Source organism: Coenobita brevimanus, chromosome 75, assembly GCF_032717465.1.
Source record: "Coenobita brevimanus isolate Jiangsu-jjx chromosome 75, ASM3271746v2, whole genome shotgun sequence".
In the NCBI taxonomy this organism is placed as follows: Eukaryota; Metazoa; Arthropoda; class Malacostraca; order Decapoda; family Coenobitidae; genus Coenobita; species Coenobita brevimanus.
In genome coordinates this window covers 18572627-18600240 of record NC_137028.1, presented here as the reverse complement: position 1 = coordinate 18600240, position 27614 = coordinate 18572627, and the positions used below count along the sequence as shown (strand labels likewise).

The 27614-nt window shown below is 40.2% G+C and overlaps 1 protein-coding gene across 1 annotated transcript in view; it reads right to left on the bottom strand.

The window, feature by feature from the left end:
- Positions 1–12236: 12236 nt before the first annotated feature.
- Positions 12237–27614, bottom strand: part of Ipp (inositol polyphosphate 1-phosphatase) — a 131432-nt gene continuing 116054 nt past the window's right edge. Inside the window, exon 7 of the mRNA XM_080278890.1 lies at positions 12237–12395. Coding sequence (XP_080135016.1) covers positions 12237–12395 — 159 coding nt within the window. The remainder of the gene's footprint in view (positions 12396–27614) is intronic.

Here is a 27614-nt window from a genome sequence, read left to right as displayed (position 1 = left end):
TTCAGGGAGCTCTTGCCTCTCCTGACACTGAGAGGACTCACTACGTGCTAAGGGGTCTTTGTATGCAGCATGTGTTAGGAGTGTAATGCTGTATGGTAGTGAGACCTGGGCAGTAAAGGAGGAGGATATTCCCAGGCTCAGACTTACAGAAATGACAGTGATTAGGTGGATGTGTAGTGCATCCCTGCATGCAAGGTCTGGGAGGGCTGGGTTTACGATGGAAGAGTTGAGAGGTAGGATGGGACTGGAGTGTATTGGTGTTGTGCTAAGGAGAGGTAGATTGAGATGGTTTGGTCATGTGGAGAGGATGGGGGATTATAATTGGGTGAGGAAGGTGAGAAGTGTTAATATTGGGGGTGGGGTTATAAGGGGTTGACCGAGAAAGCCATGGGATGAGGTCATCAAGTGTGACCTCAGGGTTAAGGGACCGAACAGGGAGGCTGCAATAGATCATGCAGTATGGAGAGCCGCCATTAGGTGACCAAGGCCGACGCATGCAAGCATGTTGGAGCCTTTAAAAACAAAACGAAATGAAACAATTCAGGGGCCATACAAAATTATCAACTTAAAATCAACTGTAGCCCAGTACATAATATGTATACAGTATATATATATATATATATATATATATATATATATATATATATATATATATATATATATATATATATATATATATATATATATATATATATATATAGATAGATAGATAGATAGATAGATAAAGATATATATAGATATTAAAGATATATAGATAGATATAGATGTATTATAGATATATATATATATATATATATATATATATATATATATATATATATATATATATATATATATATATATCCATCTATCTATCTATATATATATATATATATGTGTGTGTGTGTGTATATAGATTTATATAGTATTCATTCATGAGTTTATGAAATTGCATTTGTGAACTGCCTCGCGAGCCTGATCAAATGGTCTTGCAGGCCTTATACGACCTGGAGGCCGGACGTTCCCCACCCCTGCCGTAAGGAGTGGCCACAAACAAATCGCCTCCATGTTACCAGGTCCCCCGCCATTTCACTGCCCTGGTCCCAGCTCACACACCCCTCTCTCATGTACCTCTACACTCCAGTTTACATTGGTTATAAAACAATGCTTCAGGGGAGATAAATATTCATCCATCCATCCATCCATCATCCAATCCTATGTTGCCCCATAAAGAGTGTAGGAACCCAGGGCTAGGCAAGTTGGTCCTGACAATTAAGATAAGAGTGACCAGCCTCACTCATCCCTGAGTGGCATTATGTGAGCAATAATCCCCAACCACCACTTGGATATAAGCCTACGCAGGCTCAGTCCGATTGGAGCACCTTAATTGCCCACTAAACCACCAGCTGCCATAATTTGGTTATATGGTTACCACCCAGCATAGTAAATGGTTTCCTGGTGTACAGGAAACCATTTGGCTTGTCACTCAGTGTCTAGTCACCCATAGGCAGAAGGAAGAGGAAAGAACGAAGGAAAGAAAGACAGAAAAGGGAGTGTAAAGTCACCAGTAGGCAGAAGAAAGAGGAAAGAAAGGCAGAAGAGGAAGCATGGAAGAGAGGAAAGTGCAGACACCCAAAGTAGCACTACATCGAGTGACAAATAATCAGCAAGGCAGGGGTTAACTCTTCCTTATCTCCCTTTACTCCTTCACTTCAGGTTTTCTCTCATCTCCTCCAGTTCTTCCCCCTTTCCTCCTCATAATCCCTGCCTTCTCTTCTACATTCTTGTCTACCATGCTTCTTTTTCCACCCTCACACATGCTTTTTTTCTACCACATTTCTATCTGTTTCACTCAACTCCCTCTTGTTCTCTTACTCACCAGTCTTTACTTGGGACTTTATTTAATCCAAATACTGTATTTATAAAGTAGACTAAATTGTTTAAAACTAGAAAACATGCTGGAAATGAGTACAACCTTTCTTTATGAATATAATGATAAATGATTAGAACAGGCTTCCTGAAAATTAGGTTGATGCAGAAAGTGCAAACATTTAAAAACAGAATTGACTGATTTTGACAAAGTGTATGATGTGAGTGTGAAGCTAGTCCTTGGCCACAATAAAACACTACTGTACACACACACACACACACACACACACACACACACAGCTGGATTCAAAAGCGAGGAAAATGTGTGAACAAGACCTATAACAAAGGTAGCATGATTCACTATGGACATGGCTCCCAAGCCTTTAGTGTCAGCAGGGTTTTGAACCCCACTCAGGTCATGCAAGCTAGATTAAAATTTGTGGAAGATGGATTGATTACAGTTTTGATTGCCACACAATACATATCCAAGTATGACAGACTTATGCAAAGCCAGGATGACTGTACTTTCAAAGATTCCCCAGTTTTCCTCATGGGGATAACACCTGTAACCTAAGCCTCACCTCTGTGCAGTACAATGCTAGTTCTACTCTCTATTGAATTGATTTCCCCATCCCCAACACCACCTGTAGTCATATATGTAGTCACAATGAAAGCAAGATTGTCAAATTATTTCATTATATTCACTATTCTGTTACAGATAATACAGCTCTTCATATAGTATACGGCATCTAAAAATATATCTGTTACATGTCTTATAATAACTTCTTTGGTTAAAATTTTTGACTAGATACATATGGAAGCATGAGGTACTTGATTTTATCTGTAAAATACATCATCATCATCCAACCCAGTGTTGTACCACGAGAAGCGTAGAAGCCTGGGGCATGGCAAGTTGGTCCTGACATTTAAGATGAGAGTGACCAGCCTCACTCATCCTTGAGTGGCATTATGTGAGCAATAAACATCAACCATCCCTTAGATATAAACCTACACAGGCTCAACCCGGCTGGAGCGCCTTCATTACCCACTAAACCACCAGGCGCCATAGTCTGGTTATATGGTTACCACCCAGTGTAGTAAATGGCTTCCTGATGCACAGGAAGTCATTTGGCTTGTCACTCAGTGTAGAGTCACCCACAGGCAGAAGGAAGAGGGAAGAATGAAGGAATGAAAGACAGAAGAGGAAGAAAGGTGTAAAATACAAACAAAAGAAATACAATGGAATTTCTGATTACAGTTGGTCCTTTGCTCTGATGAAATTTTTTTTATTGTAATTAGGCAAGCAACAGCTGATTTTATTCAACTTAGGGAGGATCTCAACCGATAAAATCTATACTTCACCCCTCCAGTAAAAAGTAAATAAATTTAAAAATCAGGGAAGGAGTTACAATCCGAATTGGAATGAAATGAATCTTGACAGCCTGTGGAATGCATACAGGGACTGCTTAGTTAGGAATGCTAAGGCAGTGTGTGGTGTGGCAAGAGTAACAACAAAGAAGAAAGGTATGGCATGGTGGGATGAAGAGGTTAAGAGAGTAGTGGAGGAAAAGAGAAAGAAGTGGCTAGAGTGGTTACAGGACAGGGGTTCAATTGAAATAAGAACTGAATATACTGAGAGCAAGAAGCACAAGGAAGTGGTAAATGATGATCTAGGATGAAAAATTAATGCAAATTACTCTGAAAATAGGAAGTTATTCTGGAAAGAAGGTGGAAATTTAGAAGTGACAGTGAGTAGAAATGTGAAAATGTGAAGGATGTAAGTGGTAGATCATTAACCCATGGGGATGAAGTATGGACCAGATGGAAAGAATATTTTGAAAGCCTGATGAATGGGAATAGAGAAAGCAGAGCGGCTGCAAACATGATTGGTTTTGGGGATGTGCAGAGAAGGAATGCAGTGATAGGAAACGTGACACTCACACAGATGAAGAACGCTGTGAAATGGCTGAAAAATGGGAAAGCAGCTGGGGTTTATAAGGTGTATACGAGATGATTAAGTGCAGCGGAAAGAGCGGAATGAAGTGCTGGCTGGAGATATGTAAGATGGCATGGATGAGTGAAACTATGCCAGCAGAGTGGAAAAAGGCTGTGATTGTACTCCCGTACAAAAATAAAGATGAACAAAGTGAGTGCAAGAATTATTGTGGCATAAGTTTATTCAGCGTGGTAGGGAAGGAATGTGGAAGAATTATTATAGAGAAAGTAAGAGACTTCAGAAATCCTAGTGAATGATGAACAGGGTGGCTTTAGGAGTGGCAGAGGAGGTGTGGATCAAATATCTGCAGTGAGACAGATAGGGAAGATGGCTTGTGAGAGGAACTATAAGGTGTTTATGACTATCATGGATCTGGAAAAGCACATGACAAAGTAGACAGAGAAGGATTGTGGAAGGTTTTGTGCATGTATGGTGTACATGGTAGGCTGCTTGGTGCTGTCAGGAGTTTTTATGATGGTAGCAAAGAATGTGTAAGGGTAAATGGGCATCTGAGTGAATGGTTCACAATCGGTTTGGGCGTGCGACAAGGTTGTGTGATGTCCCCATGGTTGTTCAGTATATATATATATGGATGGGGTGATGAAAGAAGTAAAACACAAGTAATGGAGAGGGGGGATGGCACTGGTAATGATGGATGGAATACCTCAAATTTGTTGTATGCTGATGATGCAGTACTAATTGCAAATACTGGACATGAACTTAGTAGACTAGTGCAGTTTTGCTGATGTCTGTGAGTGTTGTGCCTTGAGAGTAAATGTCAAAAAGAATAGAGCGATGGTTGTTCAGAGAGAAGGTGACTCCCACTGTGATATTTTAGTGAATGGAGAGAGACTGGAATTGGTGAAAGAGTTCAAATAAACTGGGTACAGTGATAGAAAAGAGAGGAAAATGTGCAAAACAAGTGGAATGTAGTGACAAAAGTATGGAAAGCAGCTGGTGCTATGAAGGCCTTGATAAGAAACAGAGGCTTGAGTGTTGCGGTGCTATGAAGGCCTTGATAATAAAGAGGCTTGACTGTTGCAGCTGCACTAGGCTTACATGAAGGAGTGTTAGTGCCAACTTTAACATACAGATGTGAGACTATGGTGTGGCATGAAAATGAAAAGTCAAGAGTGAGAGCAGTGGAGACTGGACTGCTGAGGAATGTATGTGGAGTACAGAGAGTGGACAGGATATGAAATAATGTGATTCGTGAAAGATGTGGAGTTAGGAAGTCTGTGGACACCAGAATCGAAGAGAGTGTACTGAGATGATATGGCCATGTGGAGAGAATGGATAACAATAGAGGGGTGAAAAAGGTATATCTGTGCGAATCTGAAGGAGGAAGGAGGGAAGGTAGGCCAAGGAGATGATGGAGGATATGGTGGATGAGTATGCGAGGAAGAGAGGTTTGGAAGTCGGTGAGGCTAGGGAACTGACAAGAAATCGAGCTGGCTGGATGAATATTGTGAGATGCGCACGATCAGGGATTTGGCACCCCTTTTTAATGTGACAGCCGGATTGTCTCTATTGGATACGTTTATGTGAAGCTACAGAATGTGGTGAATGTTTTTGGTGTATCAGATAAAGCCAGGATTCCAGGGGCTTGAATGGTGAGTGAATGGAAGCGTGGCCCACTGGACTGGGCAGATTTGGGCTGTCTGGATGTTGCTTCTCCTCACCCTGCCCTAGGGTGGGAAAAGAGATCCAGATGATGATGATGATGATGATGATGATGATGAAAAAATAAATAAAATAAAATGGCCTGATAACACCAAGAACAGAACATAAAATAGAGTACATCATCAGACTGAAACAGTTGTATCCTTTTTACCTTAACTTGGCTCAGATTTTTGTCCTTTTGCTGCCTATTTCCTACAGCTCAGTGGCAGAATAAGCCTATACCATGACTCTACATCCTTTTCATAGCACATTCTTATGACTTTCATATTCTAGTGCTAATCTGTCACTACAAGCTAGTATTCAGGGTGACGAGATGGCGGTTTAGGGCCAAGTTAGAGTAAAAAGGGTACAGTGGCATATAAAGGGAATGAGGGGCATAGGCCCTCCACTTGTCATGACACACACAAGGGTTGTATACATTGTTAATTCTGACAGTTGACATCTACTCAACATATTGGAGATAATGATCATATTAAGTTATACAGAATAAGGATATAATTAACTTCCCTCTTCTTTTAACCCATGAACTGCTGCATTAGGATTTCATGCTTTGCCTGTGGTGTGTGTACAAACATCAGTGTTATAAGTTCATGTATTATTTATAAAAAAAAAAAAAAAAAAAAAAAAAAAAAAAGTTACTCTCCTCATATGACAGATCATGTTGATGAATTACAGAGGTGTCTAATATATCACAGCTTTGTTTTAATGAACTACAGTAAAGTTCCAGGGTTTTTGTCAGGTATCAAAAAAATGCAAAATTTTTATTTTCATTTCAATATTTTGCTGAGATGAGCTGCCATATTTTAAAGTACAGTAATCACTCCAATATCCGACGTAATAGAGCCATAGGTAGGTCCGGATATTGGTTCTGTCCGGATATTGGGCCCCAGCTTATGGACTTGTACTTATGGACCCTAACTCAGAGAAACTCTCTATACAACTCCCTCTGGACATGCATAGCACCTATTTAAGACCCAAATCACACCAATAAGGCACATAAATGACTGAAATAAATGCAAAAGAAACATAAAATGAGGGTTTAGAAGTAGGTTCATAAAATAATAAACATTCTGGTGACTGGCTCCTGGACTGGTACTTATGGACCCTAACCTAGCCTAACTCAGAAAAACACCTTCCTACTGCACATGCCTAGCTCCTAACACCCTATTCACACCAATAAAGGACATTAAAGAGTGAAATGAGGTAAGTATAGTATGGAAAAAGTACAGTATGAAACATTCTTATGTCCGGATAGTGGGGATGTTCGGATATTGGGCGTCCGGATATTAGAGTGATTACTGTATTGGTATGCTAATTTTTAGGTTTATCTATCTATCTATCTATCTACATATATTAATGATGTATCGGATATCCGCCTCCGCCGAGCCTCCGCAGTGAAAATAATGTCCGCATTACTATCCGTGTCCGCGTCTTCAGACAACAAAAGCACCGCATCACTATCCACCACTGTGTTTTCAGATAATAAAAGCTCCGCACAATAATCTGTCTGTGCATCAAAGAACCACAGAGGTTGCTGGTCTCCACCCATCCAATATTTCTCCTTTCTCTTTTTGTCATAATTCTTTTTCTCTCTCCTTTTCATCCACATCTCTCCTCTCCGTTCCTCTCTCCTACCAGTCCCTCTTCCTCTTTCTGTTTTCTTCTCTATTAGCTCTCTTCCTCCCTCCATCTCTCATTGTTCCAATTCTCTCTCTCTCTCTATATCTATCTATCTGTCACAATAGTTACCAGTACATGTGCTATGTTAATATTACGCATATTTGGACTAAAGCCAATACTATTTCATGGTATGTAAAAAAAATCCGCATCCGCAACCACGGACATAGAGGTAAAAATAATCCGCTGTTGTGTCCGCGTCAGCAAAAATTAATATCTTAGCCTCCGCAGTTCTATCCGCAACCACATTTTATGAGAAACAGATATCCGGCTCCGACTCCGTGGAGCTCTAAAATTTGGAATCCGATACATCACTAATATATATATATATATATATATATATATATATATATATATATATATATATATATATATATATATATATATATATATATATATATGTATGTATATATATATATATATATATATATATATATATACCGATATATATATATATATATATATATATATATATATATATATATATATATATATATATATATATATATATATATATATATATATATATATATATATATATATATAACGTTCTCCCTACGTGTCAAGTGGGGTTGGTGGAGGAATAGTGCCCCTCCCTGTATAAACAATATAACTCTATAGCCCTTGGCCACCCCGTTTGGGATACATGGCGTCTGGCAATGAATGAATGAATATATATATATATATACCGATATATATATATATATATATATATATATATATATATATATATATATGTATATATTATATATATATATATATATATATATATATATATATATATATATATATATATATATATGTATATATTATATATATATATATATATATATATATATATATATATATATATATATATATATATATATATATATATATATATATATATATATATATATATATATATATATATATGTATATTATATATATATATATATATATATATATATATATATATATATATATATATATATATACCTTTATATCCTCATTTGTCAGCCTATCTCTCCATGTGACTCCACAGGCTCCTCTTAAATAACTCATTTACTTCAAGTAATTTGTCACCTATTCACAACAAAACATATGAAAATTTTAAATGTTGCGTAACTCAAGCAATGCACTTTGCAGGTGCCCAAAAGGCAAAAGCATCATGTGTTATAGGCTATCACAGTAGTTGGGTTAAAATTAGGGTTACATTGTTTCTAAGAACTACACAATATCTTATTTACTTTATGCTACAAAGTACTAACATGAGAATACAGAATGGAAATAAAGATGTCCCTCACATATCAGTATTAGTCATTAAGAACCTTGCCTAGCTCAAATATAAAAGCTAATGGAAAAAATACAGCCTTGCCAGATCCTAACCCCCAGAGACTGTGACACTCTAGTCATTTTGCCACTTTCCATCCATTTTAACAAGCATTCTTTCTCATCATATGTAAAACACTGGCAGAGTCAAACAGAAAATGAAGTCAATTATAGCATTAATATTACTATACTTAGAGATCTATATATCTATCTGTCATCTAATCCTTAACTGTCCCATCAGGAGTATAGGGACCATGGCCAAGCTTTTTAAGTTCAGACATTTAAGGCAACAGTGATCAGCTGCTCACCTGAGTGGCATTATGTGAGCAATAAACCTCAGCTACCCCTCAGATGTACAACCCTTGTGGGTTGGAATGCCTATATGGTTACTAACAATTATGGTAAATGGTTACCTGAGCTACAAGAAATTTGAATTTCACTGAGTGTAGAGCCATGTGATACTGTAGTAGCATTAAAAGAAGTGGATGGTGGGTGCCCCCACCATAATAAGAGATACAGATATTGCTGTAAATGGGCACGCTGAGGGTCATTACAGTGTTAAGCATACATGATATCCTGTTCCTCCTCAAATCAATGACCACCTACAAAGCATTCCTCAGCTCCTCACAACAAAGGAGCATCATACACATTACTTTAAACACTGCTCAAATTGGGGAGGTGGGAGACACCCCTGCTGCATTATAGAATTTTTTCCCATGCTGTATAATTATGACCACTCCACAAGTCGTCTGTTGCATAAATGAAAATCTGTGAAACTCAAACCAATATTATGTAAGGAACAATCACATTTTCACTAAGTGAAATCCTTTCTGACCAATTTTCGAGATCAAAAATAAATTTCAACCATCAATCACCTACATTAATCTCATAATGCCCCATCATAAGCATAGCAGCCTGGTGCTAGCCTATGGCAGTCCAGACATATAAAGTGAAAATGACCCGCTGCTCATCCCTTACGTGGCTTTATGTGAACAAGGAACACCAATCACTCCTTGGCATTGGATCCTAATGAGCCACATATGGAATTTCACTTTCCCTTGTTGCACCTGGGTACTTTCCCTTTTATAGGACATTTCTCATTTCTCTAATGCACTCAAGATCAAGTGTGGGCCTTTGTGCTGTGTGCCAATTTAGTGAATTTGCCATTTCCTTCATTGAAATTTTAGATGGCTTGTGGTCTAGTGAGCCAAGGTACTCCATCCAAATGTGACCCAAAGAATTCTGTTCTGTTCTGTGGATAACATCTGACAGGAGCATCTTGACTCATTAGATCACCAGGTATCTAAAAACTTTATAAGAATGATGAGGCAAGTGTACTATATCAGCACACAGAATGATGGTCCACACCCTATCTCCGTATGCACTGGAGAACTGTCCCATAAATGGAAAATGCCCAGGTGTGGCATATGAAAAAAAAAAAATCCATACATTAAATCCAATACTCTAAGAAATATTAATAAAAAAACTCTGTCAGGCACTAAACTATACAACACTACACCAGTCCAATTATGCTGAATGGATCAATGAACAAAACACCTCTGAATGCATAAGGGAATGCTTAGTCAAAAGAAGTGCAAAACCTATTTCAAAATAAATCATGAGGTATGACACACACAAATATTTATCTCAGGCTTGACAACAGAACTGACCTGTAGTATGCATAAAAGGTACTGCATGATAATTTTAAACTTATTTACAAAGGCCAAACATACTGTATACTGCAGTCTGCAAGTGATCAGCTGAATTTTAATACAGGTATACTGTGGTGTGAAGTTGAATTTCCACTCCAAACTTTTTCAATGATTTCAAATTTCCCATTTGCCAAACCTTCCAAATACTGCCTCTATAATTAACATTTGCAAGGGCATATGAAAACTGTTAAGCAGTTATCACACCTAACACTGTTATTCACTGGAATAATGATCTGGATATGATAAATTCTTTAGCTGCTAAGGAGTTACAGAAGTAATCTGTTTCATCTTTCAGTTTAAGACACATTTTACAGTCACTGTACTTTATTTTGTAGAGGAAGCCCTCATTTAGAGATTCTATTTCAAGTTATTTCATCTAAGAAGATGCAGGTGAATTAACATCTTTTCACTTACACTGTTCATGATGCAGCATTTAAATGTATTTAGTTTAGAAATGAGTTTTCTTTTGTTTTACTTCCTCAGTTATGAGCCAAAAGTATGTATTGCATGAGCTACTTTATATAAAATGACATTTAACCAGCACTTACCATGAGGCCTGCCTGCACATCTGTAAAAGTCTTTAGTATGTGACTCTTATCACAAGTGTATGTCTGCTGGTTTTGGTAATTGAAGATGTTGCATGAAAAATATTTATGCAGTAGCAATATAAAGCACACACCAGTATGAAAATGATGCTCTCTGATATTCAGGGAAGAATGAGAAATACAGAAAACAGGACAAAATGCTAGCAGGGAAGAGTTGGCACTCTTGCTCATGACGGTACACTGCTTCGACCAACGGATATCTGATTAGGGAATGTAGCTATAGGGTTTTAAAAAAATAAATGAATAAAAGCTTACTTATGAGATTCAATAAACTCTTACTTTGATAAATACTATGGAAGCTTCATATATAGTACCAAAATAAATGAGTTTAATTAAATGTTAACACAAATTGGACCAATCTTTGCTTTTTTTTAAATGCAGTATTTTGAATCAAACCTGCCAAGTACATTCATTTCTCAAGAATAACAATTGTTCAAACTGTATGGTCTGTGTATCAGTTCTGCATTCATTTATATGTTTTCTGTTCTGTCCATAAATAAGCTTTAATACTAAACCAAATTGTTTCCACTGAACTAAATCTAGGGGGAATTAATCATCACTCATTCAATATTCCTCAACAAAAAGAAGTACTGTAATAGCTTCTTGCAGAGGCTATGACACAGAATTAAGAACCTCACTCTTCTTCAACAAATGTTCATTAATATCAGGTTTTGTTATTCTAAAACTATAATTACTAAGAATAATTCCAACAATAACAACACTGCATGGTTTCAAAGAACCATGCAGTTCTTAAGTTAATTAATTTAATATAAATTAAATCAACTGAAGTTAAGAAAGCACATACTTCTATCAGGATCATTCTCAAAGGGGGCACAACATAATATTCATTTACTCATTCGCCCCAGTAATGTATAACATATATTATTGTGACTAATGCCAGATTATTTTACTCAGCTTATAAAAGGTCCCTTGGCTTGAAAGGGTTAGAAAAAAACTCCTGTGACCCTTTCAGCCTAATGATACTACTGCTGTAGCTAATGTCAGATGATTAGATTCAGATAATGAAAAAACCCTCTGACTGGGTAAATAAACTTATTAATCTATCACCTAGTCTAGTAATATCCCATCAGATGCATACAGATATGGGGCTGGACTACTCAATCCACCCATTTAAGGTTACAGTGCCCTCCTGCTTACCCTGAGCAGCTATATGTATGCAACAAACCCCAACCATTTCTTGGAAATAATGTAGTCCCATGAGAACTATATCCATTTGGAGTGCCTTAAAAGACCAAAAGACGTCTAAGATATCGTATGAAGGTATATGGACTAATGCACTACATCAGCACACTGCACAAAGGCCCACACTTGATCAACTTTCATTCCAAAACTTTTGGGGCACCTTATCTAAGACATTCCTTCATCATGGCTAAACATTCACTTCTACTTAAAGCAAGCCAGGATATGGGACAACACACCTGGGTCACGGTACGCCACAAAACCACCTGCATTGCTCCACAGCTGCCCAGGCTGGGGAGGATTTGGGTTGGGATGATGGTACCTGATTTGCAGCTCCTTAAGGTCCTCTGCTGCTATCGTATCCTGTGCAAAAGCAGGCAGTATAAACAGCGCGTTACTTTATCTCTGAAATTAGCACTAATGGATTTGATAACTGATTACTTCAAGTTCCTTAAATCACACAGCTGTCACTAATTTGTAGTAGATCTTTTGCTTCTGTCATTCTCAGACATTATCATTAGATATGTGATACTGGTATATCTGTTTTAAAATTTGCTCCAACAGAAAATTTTAATTGGAAACTTAAAATGATCCCTACAGCCTGGGGACCCCATACATAAACTGAGTTGTTGTTCCTCAACCTTGGTCATGATTGGCCGAGCACCCCCATCAACCACAGATAAGCAACTACCCTTATGGGCTCATCCCACTGGTTCCCTACACAGTTAATGTTGTGTCTACATCTCAGTGTGGCATGTGTTGTGTAGTGCTCCATAGTGTGGGTTATGCTGTGTAGGCATATTCAACATGCAGGGCACATATCATCTGTGATACTGTCCAAACCAAATCTAAGTTGGTAACTGAGGAGGGCTGGGTATCTGCATGGTCTAAGTCTAGCTAGGTGAACTTGATCAGCTCTATTTAAGCATACCTCTGATCGGTAGATGTTGGGAGGGGAAGCTTGCAGTACAGTGTTCTGACTGAGGTGGTGTATTGCCCTACATGTGAAATGAGCATGTTGGCATTGCTTCAATCATTGTTGGAGCATCTGAAGGTGGGATGCTGAAGAGGGTCTGGTAATGTTTGTGTGGTGATTATTATGTGCCTAGTTGTGTGGCTGTCACATAATGAGGTGGGTGCTGTGTGGTAATGCAAGTTGCTGCATAAAACTGTGTGCCTCTCATGTCAAGATGTTCTCTAACAGGGGACAGTTTGGCCTCAAAGTGTAGGTGGGCTGTGGGAGTGATACTGGTACAGCCAGTGATGATGCATAAAGCATTGTTTTATAAGGTCTGTAAGATACTGTAGGGGGTGTTAGTTATGTGGGTTAGTTGTAGCTGTAGTGGGTTTTGGTAGGTGGGGGTGCCCATCATCCACTCACTTGATGTAGAGTGATGCCATATGAGCTCTACCCTGAGTGACAAGCCAAATGGTTTCCTGTTCCCAGGAAACCATTTACTACGCTGGTTGATAACCATATAACCGGGCTTTCTGGCGGGGTTAAGTGTCCCCCAGATTCCCCTGTCCAAAATCACTAAATCATGGCAGTCATTCCAGAGAGCCTTGGAGGGCCCCAATACCTGCCCAGGGCCCCAACCAAATGGGCAGACTCGCGTGGCCATGTGGAATGTGAGAGGTGTGAATGAGGAGAGCAAGAGGGTGAAAGTGGTAAATGTGTTCAAGAGTGCGAGATATATTGTGATGGCATTGTGTGAAACGAAGATGAAAGGGTGCGAAGTGGAGGAGTGGGAGGGTGTGAAATGTGTAAGACTGGGAATGAATAGGAGAGGAAGATGTAAGGAAGGAGTGGCTTTGTTGATGAATGAGATGTGGCAGAGTGGAATGAGAGACTACAAATGTGTCAGCTTGAGGTGTATGTATGTCAAGTTTAAGTTTGAGAAGGTGAAAGTGGCAGTGATTGTAGCATATGCTACACAGGTTTAGGATGAGCTGGGTGAAGTAGTGGGAGAAATGCCCAGGAGCTATAAAGTGATCATGATGAGGGATATGAATGGAAGAGTAGGAACTGGTCCTGAGGATGACATAATGGGTTGTTATGGAGTACCAGGAGAAAATGATAATGGGAATCAACTAAAGGATATGTGTCAGGAGAGGAGGTTGTGCATTTGTAATTTGTATTTCAAACACAAAGATGCACATAAATATACATGGTATAGAGGAAACGGGGATCGTGTTGAAAGAAGCTTCATTGATTACATGCTCGTAAAGAGGTCGATGATGGGAATGGTTGCCGATATGACGGCTGTAGGAGGACGATGTGGAGGTCTGTCAGATCATATGATTGTGGTATGCAAGATCAAGCTGAGAGGAGTGAGGTGGATCAAGAGAGAGAAGAACAGTCAGGGTGAAAGACTGAAAGTTGAGAAGCTGAGAATTAAAGAAGTGGAAGATGAATACAGGACCAAAATAGAGGACGAGTTAGAATCAGTGAACTGGAATGAATTGGATCTGGACAGCCTATGGAATGCATATAGGGATTGCTTAGTTAGGAATGCTAAAGCAGTGTGTGGTGTGGCAAGAGTAACAACAAAAAAGAGGGTACAGCATGGTGGGATGAGGAAGTTAAGAGAGCAGTGGAGGAAAAGAAGAAGTGGCTAAAGTGGGTACAGGATAGGGGTTCAGTTGAAATAAGAACTGAGTATATCAAGAGCAAGAAGCACATAAAGAGACTAGTGAAGGGGAAAAAGGAGGAGGTAAATGATGATCTGGGAAGAAAAATGAATGCGAACTACTCTGAAAATAGGAAGTTATTCTGGAAAGAAGTGCGGAAATGTAGAAGTGAAAGCAGAAAGAAAGGTGATAGTGTGGAAGATGCAGATGAAGTATGGACCAGATGGAAAGAATATTTTGAAAGCCTGATGAATGGAAATAGAGAGAGCGGAGCAGCTATAAACATGATTGGTTTTGGGGGTATGCAGAGAAGGAATGCAGTGCCAGGAGATGTGACACTCGCACAGGTGAAGAGTGCTGTGAAACGGCTGAAAAATGGGAAAGCAGCTGGGGCTGATGAGGTGTATGCAGAGATGCTTAAGTGTAGTGGAGAGGGTGCAATGAAGTGCTTGTTGGAGATATGTAAGAAGGCATGGATGAGTGAAACTGTGCCTGCAGAGTGGAAAAAGGCTGTGATTGTACCCCTGTACAAAAATAAAGGTGAGCGAAGTGAATGCAAGAATTTTTGTGGCATAAGTTTATTGAGTGTGGTAGGGAAGGTATATGGAAGAATTATTATAAAGTAAGAGAGGGTTAGTGCCCCTCCCCGGAAAACAACTAACTAAAAAAACAAACAAGAAGCCTCGGACAAGGACTGACCAAACGTTGACGACCCAGGACCGGACAAAGGACATTGCAATTGGAACTTGGAATGTAAGGGGAGCAAATGATGAGGTGAAAGAGAGAGAGATTGTCCAGGTGCTTGAGGATGCGAAAGTGGATGTATGTGGAATAACTGAAACAAAATGGAGAGGAGAATGTGTGAGAGAATGGGAGTATGGATGGGGTATATATGCAGGAGTAGGTGAGAATGAGAGGGCAAAGGAAGGAGTATGTATAGTTGTGAGTAAAAGATGGAAGGGGAGCATAAGACAGTATGGATCAGTTGGATCAAGGATTGTGTGGGTAAAGTTGAAAGTTGGAATACAAATGTGGGCGATTGTGTGTGTGTATGCGCCAACGCAAGATCGTGCTAGAAGAGTGAGAGAAGAGTTCTGGACAAATGTAGAAGTGTGACAAATGTAGAAGTGTTTTTGATTGGTGATATGAATGGTAAAGTTGGGAATGTGAAGGTGGATGGAATAGTTGGTGAGTGGGGTGTGCCTGCTGAGGTAGATGAGAATGGGAGTGCGTGAGTGGACATTTGTGCTGGGAAGGGGTTGGTGATAGCCAATACCCTCTTCAGGCATAAAATGATCCACAGGTATACATGGCGAGTGATGAGAAGGGTGGGTGGTGAACTGAATGAAAGGAAGGCAATGATTGATTATGTGTGTGTGGATGAAAGGATGCGAAGATGTATATTGGATGCAAGAGTTTATAGAGGTTGGGGGAGTGGACTTTCTGACCACTACTTGGTGGTGGCCAGAATTAAAGTTCAAGTAAGATGGAGGAATAGAAGAAGGGAAAGATGAGAGGAAGGAGTAGTTGCAAGGAGAGTGGAAAGGTTACAAGAGGATGAGAAAAAGGCATAGTATAAGAGAGAAGTGGAGGAACGATTGGGCAAATATGAACTGGAGCAGATGGGGGACGTGGAAGGTGTGTGTAGAATATTTACAGAAGAAATATGTGCAGCATGTGATTTGGTGTGTGGAAGGAAGAGAAGATGGAGGGGGGTGCAAGGAACAGCGTGGTGGACTGAAGAGGTGAAACGGGCTGTGGCACAAAAGAAGAAAGCATACAATGAATGGATGAGAAATAGGGGCGTGGAAGAAGTTGAGAGGTGGAAGAGAGAGTTATATGTAGAAAGAAAGAGAGAGGTGAAAAGATTAGTAAGAGAGAGTAAGAGGAGAGTGGATGAGGAATTTGGAAGGAATCTGAGTGTAAAGTGGAGGGACTGTAGGAAAATGTTCTGGAAAGAAGTGAAAAGAGTAAGACAGGGTGGAAGTGAAGTTAGCAGGGGAGTGAAAGATAGAAATGGAAGATTACTAGAGGAGAAGGGAGAAAAAGTGAGCAGATGGAGAGAACACTTTAAGGAATTGTTGAACGTGGAGGATGGAAGTAATGCGAGTATAAGTGGCTGGGGAATGGCTGGGAGAAGGACGGAGGTGAGAAGACAGGAAGAAATCAGTAGGATAGAAGTTGTGGAAGCAATGAAGAAAGTTAAATAAGGGAAAGCCCCAGGAATTGATGGAGTGTGTGGTGAAATGCTGAAGCATGGGGGAGAGATAGTAGTAGAATGGATGTGGAAGATGTGCAGATTGGCCTGGGAGGAAGGCAGAGTCCCGGAGGATTGGAAGTCAGGTATAATTATTCCCTTGTACAAAGGAAAAGGGGAAAAAGAAGTGTGTGGTAATCATAGGGGCATTTGTCTTCTTAGTATAATAGGAAAAGTGTATGGTAGGATACTTATTGACAGAGTTAGAGAAAGAACAGAGAAATTAGTTGGAGAAGAACAGGGAGGCTTTAGGAAGGGAAGAGGTTGTGTAGATCAGATATTCATTCTCAGATCTTTAGTGGAAAAGTTTCTAGAGAAGGGAAAGAAGTTGTATGCGGCTTTCATGGATTTGGAGAAAGCATATGACAGGGTGGATAGACTAGGATTGTGGAAAGTGTTAAGAATATATGGAGTAGATGGGAAGTTGTTGAATGCTGTGAAGAGTATGTACGATGGTGCGAAGGCTGCAGTGCGTGTGGATGGTGAACTAAGTGAATTTTTCTCTTTGAAAGTTGGGTTGAAGCAGGGATGTGTCATGTCTCCATGGTTGTTCAATCTGTACTTGGATGGGGTAATAAAAGAGGTACAAGGTAGGGTAGTGGATGTTGGAGTGGCCCTGGTGAGATAGGATAGTGTTTGGAAACTTCCTGTACTGTTGTTTGCAGATGATACTGTGTTGTTGAGTGAAGACGAAGGGGAGCTGCAAGGCTTGGTGGATGAGTTTGAGAGAGTGTGTAAGAAACGGAATCTAAAGGTGAATGTAGGGAAGAGTAAAGTGATGGTCTTTGAGAGAGGTGATGTCAGTGAATGTACAGCGAGGTTGGATGGTGAGGAATTGGAAAATGTGAGTACGTTTAAGTACTTGGGTAGTGTGATGAGTAAGGATGGAGGTTTGGAGGGTGAAGTGCTTGAAAGGGTACAGCAGGGAAGAAAGGTTGCTGGTTCTTTGAAAGCAGTGATAAGAAACAGGGAAGTGGGCATGGAAGTGAAAAAGTTACTACATTACAGTATTGTGATACCAACTCTAACGTACGGAAGTGAAGCTTGGACGTTGTTGGAAGGACACAAGTCAAGAGTGAGAGCCATGGAAATGAGTTATTTAAGAGGAGCCTGTGGAGTCACATGGAGAGACAGGCTGACGAATGAGGATATAAAGGAGCGTTGTGGTGTTGATGTGGATGTGATAGGACGCGTTATGAGGAACAAACTGAGGTGGTTTGGCCATGTGGAGAGGATGGAGGGTGAAAGACTGACGAAGAGAGTGTATGTGAGTGAGGTGGAGGGGGAAAGAGGGAGGGGGAGGCCGAGGATGAGATGGAGAGATGGGGTGGAGAAGTATATGAGAGAGGGGGGTGTGAGTTGGGAGCAGGGGAGTGAAATGGCGGGGGACAGGGCGATTTGTTTGTGGCCACCCCAAACGGGATTGAGGCGTCTGGCAATAGATAGATAGATAGATAGATAGAAGAGAGATATCAGAAGTCCTAGTGAGTGATGAACAGGGTGGCTTTTGGAGTGGCAGAGGATGTGTGGATCAAGTATTTGCAGTGAGGCAGATAGCAGAGAAGGCTTGTGAGACGGACCATAAGGTGTTTATGGCATTCATGGTTCTGGAATAAAGCATACAACAAAGTAGACAGAGAGGGATTGTGGAAAGTTTTGTGCATGTATGGTGTAGATGGTAAGCTCCTAGGTGCTGTCAAGAGTTGTTATGATGGTAGCGAAGCATGTGTATGGGTTAATGGGCATCTAAGTGAATGGTTCATGATTGGTGTGGGCGTGTGACGAGGTTGTGTGATGTCCAAATGGCAAAGTTGGGAATAGCGCCGCTACTATTTTAACAGTGATGGTGGTAACGCCATTACTTTTTTTAGCCAGTAGCGGAACTTAGAGCGTCGCTACTTTTTGGCCGTACTCACACGTTACCGCGCTCCTTGCTACTCACGCGACGAATACAGGTCTGGAGTTGGTGAGTACATACAGAAATGCCGACGGTTTGGTTGTATTTATTAATGACGAAAAATAATACTTCCGTCAATTCTGTCAATTAATGATGTTTGTTGTACATTACATCAGTAGTTTATTAATTATTATTTTTTTGTAATTTGCAATAATTAGACAGGAATTTGCTAGTTATCGGTCATTTAAATTAACTAAAGATAAATAAGGATGTCACCTAGATGTAGGCAATGCTAAAACACACACACACACACACACACACACACACACACACACACACATACACACACACACATTAGTGAACTTGAAAAGAAAGTAGAGAATCTAGTGATAAAGGATGTGTCTGAAAATACGGAGACTACCATACAGAGTCTGATCCAATCCAATGAAACAGCGAATGAGGAGATTAGAAATTTGAAGCGTGAAAATGTTGAATTGAGGAGGAAACTAGAAGAGAGTACTAATAAAACGGAGAAGGTGAGTAGTGTATTAGAAGAGCATAAGGCAAAGTGGGCACATGTAGAAGAAGAACAGAAAGAAGTGGTCAGCTTAAGAGAGATCATCCAGGAAGAAAGGGAAATGAACAAGAAAAAAATGGAAGAAAATGTAGTGAAAATACTGAAGAAAAAAAGAGATAATAGTGAGAGAAACTGTAGAAAGGAACAGATGTGTGGTAATATTTGGAAACAGGGAAGAGGAAGAAAAGGTTAGGTTCATAAGACTCGAGAGAGACACGAACCTGGTGAGAGGATATTAGGCAAGATTGACCCCGAAGGAGACAAGTGGGTAAAAGAAATTGAGGAAGTAAGGAGGATAGGGCCTTATAAGAAAGGGGAAACAAGACCAATGAGAGTCAAGTTTACATCAGAAAATGTAATAAATGAGATACTTAAAGTGACCTGGAAATTAAGCAAAGAGGCGGGGATGGAAAATATTATAATAAGAAAAGATCTGAATGAAGAAGAATGAGAAGTTTTAAAATCATTAAAGGAAGAAGTAAAGGAAAAAAATGATAAGAGGGTAGAGGAAGAATGTAATACTTTTTTTTGGAGAGTATTGGATATGAAAGTAAGGAAGTGGTATGTAAGGAAATAGAATTGAAGGAAACTAAAGGGGATGGCTGTGAAAGATCAGAAGTTGAGGAAGTGGTACGGACAGACAGTAGGAGAGAAGAAGGTATTAAAAACGTCAAAAATAATTTGAAGGTGATATATACTAATGTTGATGGTTTCATATCGACAAGGATCGAAATTAACGATTTCTTGAGAGAACATGAACCTGATGTCATGTGCTTTGTAGAGACAAAATTAAGAGAAGATATTGATGTTCATTTGGGAGATGGTAAATACAAACTGTGGAGAAAAGACAGAAAAGAAAAAAAGGGAAGAGGAGTGATGATAGCAGTGAAGAACAACATAAATGTAGATACTGTGGAAATGGGAAAAGGCAGGGCTGAAGTGATATATATGAAATTAGAAACTGGAGAGAATGTTAAGAAAGATATGGCGGTAGTGTATGTTCCCCCAAAGACGAGAGCATGGAAGAATGATGAATACCACGAGATGTTGTCAGATATGGCTAGCTATTTGCAAAAAATAATTGAGAAAAGCAATAATATAATTTTGGTGGGTGACTTTAACTGTAAAGAGGTGAACTGGGAGGAATGGTACTCGGGAGGCAGCGAGGATTCGTGGGGCACTATGTTATTAAATATAATAATGAATAATGTGATGATGCAATGGGTCAAAGAAGAGACACGGTTTCGAGGTGAGGACACACCAGCAAGGTTAGATTTACTGTTCACCAAAGAACCCGATGTAACAGAATCATTGAAATATCTCTGTCCTTTAGGAAAAAGTGATCATGTGGTCATTAAGTTCCAGATGTTAATAGGGAACGTCGAGCCAAGAGACGAGCTTCATAGACAGGGAAGATACAACTTTGGGAAAGCAAATTTTACAGGATTGAGAAACTTTTTTGAAAATGCGGATTGGAGAAAATTCAGAGAAACAAGAGAGATACAGAGGAAGTGGGATATCTTTCTAGACCTCTATAATTTGGGAGTGGAAAAATTTATACCAAGAGTAAGAGGGAAAGAAAACAGGAAAAAGGAGTGATTTAATACAAGGTGTATGATAGCAAAAAAAGAGAGAGATAAGGCGTGGAACACTTGGAGAAAGAGAGGTAACAACAGAACAAAGGAAGAATATAAAAGAACAAGAAATGAATACACAAGAATATGTAGAGAAGAAGAAAGGAATTTTGAAAAAGGTATAATAGACAAATGCAAGGATGAACCCAAACTGTTTTATAGATTTGTTAATGGCAAACTGAAACAAAAGGAAGGAATCACCAAACTGAAAGTAGAAGGAGAGGTCTTTAAGGATGCGGCAATGCAAGCAGAAATAATGAACAAACGTTTCCAGTCAGTTTTCACTAAAGAAAAGGAGCTTGTGGAAAGGGAGGGAGTGATTAGAAATGTTCCAGTGATAAAAGATATAAAAGTGGAGATACAGGAAGTGTAAAAATTACTGGAAACTCAAGATGTAAGGAAAGCCCCAGGACCTGATGGAATTTCTAATTGGGTACTGAAGGAATGCAGAGAACAACTGGTGGATAAAATTCACAGTTTAATCGTATGCTCACTGGAAAAGGGGAAAGTGCCACAAGAATGGAAGAGGGCAAATGTGGTACCAATTTACAAGGGAGGAAACAGGGAAGAACCCCTGAATTATAGACCAGTGTCTCTAACCAGCATGGTCGCAAAATTGTGTGAGAGAATCCTGAAAAACGAGATGGATAAAATATCTGGAAGAGATGAATATTTTGGCTGAATGTCAGTTTGGATTCAGAAGTGGAAGGTCATGTGTTTCTAACTTGTTGAGCTTTTACTCAAGAGCGATTGACGTGGTGCAAGAGAGAGATGGTTGGGTGGATTGTGTGTACTTAGACTTAGAGAAGGCCTTTGACAAGGTACCTCATAAGAGACTAATGTGGAAACAAGAATATATAGGAGGACTGAAGGGGAAACTTCTGGAATGGATGAAAGACTTTTTGAGAGACAGACAAATGAGGACAGTAATAAAGGATAGGATGTCTGGAAGGAGAGAAGTATCAAGTGGAGTACCTCAAGGCTCGGTGTTGGAGCCAGTAATGTTCCTGATTTACGTAAATGATATGGTAGATGGAGTGAACAGTTATGGAAGTCTGTTTGCTGATGATGTAAAGATCTTGAGGAAGGTAGAGGTCGAGGAGGATTGTAAAATACTGCAGGAGGATTTGGATAGGATACACAATTGGAGCCGGACGTGGAAAATGAAATTTAATGTAAAGAAATGTAAAATATTGAAAATGGGTAAAAGCACCAGGAGGCCATCACTGAATTATTTGTTGGGTAATGAATTAATCACAAAAAGGAGAGAAGAGAAAGATTTGGGAGTGCTGGTCCAAGATAGTTTGTCACCAGAAAAGCACATTAACAAGATAGTTGGAGAGACTTATAAACTCTTGACTAACATAAGCGTAGCATTTCATTATATGGATGAGGAGATGATGAAAAAATTGATAGTGGCCATGATCTGCCCCAGGTTAGAATATGCAGCGGTAGTGTGGTCCCCACACAGAAAGAAAGATATAAACAAGATTGAGAGAATACAAAGAACAGCAACCAAGATGGTCCCCAGTCTGACAGACCTGTCATACAGAGAGAGGCTGGAAAAACTGGATTTGCCTTCCTTAAAGGAAAGGAGAAAAAGGGGAGATATGATTGCAGTGTTCAGGACCATGGTGGGAGTAGATAAAATTGACAAAGAAGATCTGTTTGTATGGGATAAGAGAGCAACAAGAGGACACGGAATGAAACTGAAAAAGTCAAGCTGCTTGAAGGATATCAAGAAATATAGCTTTCCTTACAGAAGTATAGACTTATGGAATAGCCTGGACAAGGAGACTGTCCAGTCTAAAAACTTAAATGAGTTTAAAGCTAAATTTGACTTACTGAGAAACAGCGACGGAAACCCACGAGCATAGTACTTTCCATGTATATCACAATTAGGTATATTAGGTAAATACTTAAATATTTGGAACGACTTAGACAAAGAGGTGGTGCATGAGAAAAACATTCATGTGTGTAAAGGTAGACTTGATAAATGTGGATATGGAGACAGGACAACACGAGCATTGCTCAATTCCTGTATACTACAAATAGGTAAATACACCTCTAACTCTCCCCAACCCTAACTGCCGCTCTCTTCCTCACTCTCTCTTTCGGACTAATTCTTACTCACTACGGTATTATTTCGTAACAGTATGTTACTTTCAGTTTAAAGTAATGAAAAAAAAAAAAAAACATTGCTATTAGATAAATAGCCTTTACAAGAAAGCCTCAGTTCATTTCTACTTTCATTTTCATACATATCTTAAATATGTGTCATTAAAAATATAATAAATCTATATAATATGTAGCAATGGTAGGCCACATTTTTTTGCCTTATATTTACATACGTTACTTTCAGTAGGTATACTATGTAACAATGTAAAAGAACATTTGTTACATTATACAGTAAATAGCTTTTTCCCGTACCTTTGGCTCTAAGCTTAATGAAAGTGCCACCAACATGTATATGATGTTTTTTTTATTTTCATTATACGTATATACTGACGTTACTTGTACCTAGGTCAAGAGAATCAGTCGGCCTAAGAAGTGACGGCGGAGTATCCGGAAATTTTCGGTCAGCGACAGTGCACATACTCTTCCTTATATTTCTACGATGAGAAACCTAATACGTAAAATTGTTACAAAAAACAATAAAGCAATGCCAAAGTACCTGTATATTTCAAAATTGTAGGAAGCAGTTCGTTAGTTACGATAATAGGAGATCCTAAACGGAACTAATTGAAATTTCACAACATAGCTCATGGACAGTCAGGAATAATTTGCGGAATTCAAGTCTAGTATGGTAACACGCAATAATTTTTTAGTAGTGTAAGACTGAACAAAAGGGAGCTTCAATAAACAATAAAAATTAGTAATTATTACTTATAAAATAATATCCGTTGCAATACCAGGGAATAATTTAAAGTCGTATATTTCCGTTTCCAATGTCTCCATGGACGACGACAGAAAGCGGGAAGGCGGCGTAAACCAGTAAGCTATTTTAAATGTTTCGATCAACACACGAAAAGAGATAACAATTACTCAAAGACATGCAGTTATTACACTGCCTTTGGCCAGTTTTCCATTAAGAAAAATCTCTGGATTATTTAATATAAGCCAGAGGGCTGTCGGTGAAAGAAGTATAAAAAAAGAACCACGATGTTTGCCTAGAGTCGGAGCTCCTTACAGAATGCTGACTTCTGTTATAATCTGATATCCTCAGTGCATAATCGATAACCAAGAGTAGTAACATGCAGAGGTTCATATACAAATAATTGAGTTCAAAACTTCCAAATCAGCATTTTCTGTTCAGCAGGACTAAAATGCGTGGCTTGAAAAACAGTGTCCCCAAAGAATACCATAGTACCCCCGACGACAGGGGAAGCCAAGAACAGCGTTGTGTGCCCACAGATATGCCGACACCCCCACGGGGACCCCACAGGGTGGCCACCACCAGCCACCACCACTCCGGGCAACAGCGACACATGTCAGCCCAGGTCGTGCGCCCCTGCGACATGCAGCCACCGCGCCGCTGCCACCGTAGGAGAAGGACACTATCTTCGCGGAGTGGAATTGCTGAGCTAGCTAGGGGTGGAGTTAGAAAACATACTCCAGACAGCGCCCCTCTGGTAGAGACGATCTATGGTCGCTCCCAAGGTGTTCCGGTAGAGACGATCTATGGTCGCTCCCAAGGTGTTCCGGTAGAGACGATCTATGGTCGCTCCCAAGGTGTTCCGGTAGAGACGATCTATGGTCACTCCCAAGGTGTTCCGGTAGAGACGATCTATGGTCGCTCCCAAGGTGTTCCGGTAGAGATGATCTATGGTCGCTCCCAAGGTGTTCCGGTAGAGACGATCTATGGTCGCTCCCAAGGTGTTCCGGTAGAGACGATCTATGGTCGCTCCCAAGGTGCTCTGGTAAAGACAATCTACGGTCGCTCCCACCCTTGTGAGACGATCTATGGTCGTTCCGAAAGTGCTCAGGTAGAGACGATCTATGGTCGCTCCCATCCTCGTGAGACGATCTATGGTTGCTCCGAGAGTGTCGTGGTAGAGACGACCTATTGTCGCTCCCTCCCTCGTGAGACGATCTACGGTCGCTCCGAGGGCGTGCAGAGGGAGGTGAGTAGAGAGACGTCCCCACGGCAGGAGACTGAAGCCCAGGCTTCCCGTTCTAGAGTGACCCAGACAGGCCCCCCAGCCTCCCCTGGTCTCTGTTCCCTACGCCTGGCTCTAAAGCAGACACACCTGACGGACCCCGGTGGAAGTCGCTGCCGCAGCCCTCCCCTGTCAGCGCCCCTAGACGCTGGAGACCGCAGCCCACAGTCTCTCTCGGTTCTCCCCAGGACACCCGGGCGTGATCTCTCTACGCCCCCATGACGCTGGGACTTATCACAGAGGTTCCTGGAGCTATTTGGCCCCAGTCCCGAGGGCCACACGCCGGAGCCAAGTCCGGAAGCCATGGGAAGTCCAGGACATGAGAGGACGTCCTTACGAGCCATCACGTGCCCTCTCGGCACGCCTCGCATTGGCGGTGCCCCTAGCCCAGCAGGATCGCCGCCGACATGTTCCTGCCTATCACCCTGATGAATACATGGATATTGTTGCACGAGTGATTTAGGTTAAGTGTGATTTCCCCTAATGTAAGTATTGTGCAGTGATTTCATATAGTGAATATCGGAGTAGATCAGATCACAGTGAGAAGTTAAAGGACGAGAGTGTGAAACAAGATCTGATTGACTATACGTGTGAGTGACAACTCTGTTATACAATTAATAAACCTGTGCCTATAAAGACGTACCCCCATTACTGTGAAGGAATATTGTGAAAGGAAGTATTAATGGTATTCTCTCCTTCCCCCACACTACCCATAAATCTTGTTTACCACCCGCTCTCACTCCTATATCTCAAATAAGTGTAAATCAAGGATAAAATCAATTACCAAAGTATTTTGGCTAGTGGAAACCATATAAACTTCATGGCTAATATCTGCCGCCCTTCAGTATTACCATAACTTTCCCCTAGCCATCACAAGTCACTCCCCGCACCTCCCCTATCTCCTCCTAGTGAGACTCAACCCCCCTCCCGCGCCCCCGTGCGCGCGCCTATATTTACTGCACTCCTGATGCACTAGGATTGTTTGTGTTGTCATTAGTATCAGAGAAGCAAGTATCCTGCGAGATACACATATCCTAGATAAGGTTTTATGTTGCTACATATTGTGCTGTAATATCTGCTGATTTGTCCTGTGTCTGACTGTGGTAATATACGTGTAAAGGTTGTTGCCTAGAGTTTTTGTGTCCTGCCTCTCTTTATTGCACTAGGTCCGGTCTCGAAAGAGGACCCCACTCCACGTTAGGTGAAATAGGAAAGAGAAGTCGAGCCTAATTTCACCTAGCATTACAAGGGCATCACAGTTTATTTAAAAAGACTGATATTAAGATTAAAAGATAGAGTAAAGAGTGCGTGCTTTTGCACTGGAAGAGTTTATGAACTTATGTTTTGGTCCTGTTTATTGTTTAGTGTAAGAGAAAAAGGCAGAATCTGTCATACCTCCTTACAGCTAATAATAATTTTGCATCAATTGGGAATAAGGTTGCTAATTATAATTATTACTGGAGAGAGGAAGACGGAATAAAAGGCAGTATGGTCTTGCTGCTACCGCAGGTAGGGCATCATTACGAAGAATAATTTCATTGTTATGGCATCCTTAGTGTTGCTGGATCATCACCATAACATTTGAAAATAAGGCAGTGTATTGCAGTCACTAGAATTTTCCTTAACCGGTCTTCAAAACTAGAGCATCTGTATTTGAAATCCTGGGAAACATTTAAATCAGGAACACGGAGTTATAAGCCTACTGCCCACCGCGCGCGGAGTAATACATTTCACATTCATTCAAATCGGGAAAGGTAACTAAGTGTTAACTTCTAATATCACTGCCTCCTGTTCTTCATTTTACGTCATTCATAGCGCAATATAATATATAATTTATTTGATATGACCTGATGAAGGCATTGAATGTTTACCTTATATACACTGTTTTCATTGAACGTGCGGCAGTGCAGAGTGACCGAAGCAATCTGAAACTCTGCCATCACTTCTTGGGGCGACTGTACAGAACATAACCACTCAGACTGACTAATATAATTAAAACAGTATACTGTATAGTGTATTGCTATATCACAGATTTTTGTTAACCTTTCCTTCATGTACCTTTCTCTTATCCAAAGTAGCGGTAGCGGGAGCGCCACTACATTTCATATCAAGTAGCGAAACCACTAACACCGCTACTTTTTCGAGCTAGTAACGGGAATGGGAGCGCTGCTACTTTTTATGAGTAGCGTTCCCAGCACTGCCCCATGGTTGTTCAATGTATATATGGATGGGGTCATAAGAGAAGTAAAAACACGAGTAATGGAGAAAGGGATGGCATTGGTAATGAATGGTGATAGATGGAATATCTCAAATTTGTTTTATGCTGATGATGCAGTACTGCTTGCAAGTACCAGACAAGAACTTGGTAGGCTAGTGCAGAGTTTTGTGGATGTCTGTGAGCGTCGTGCCTTGAGAGTAAATGCAGA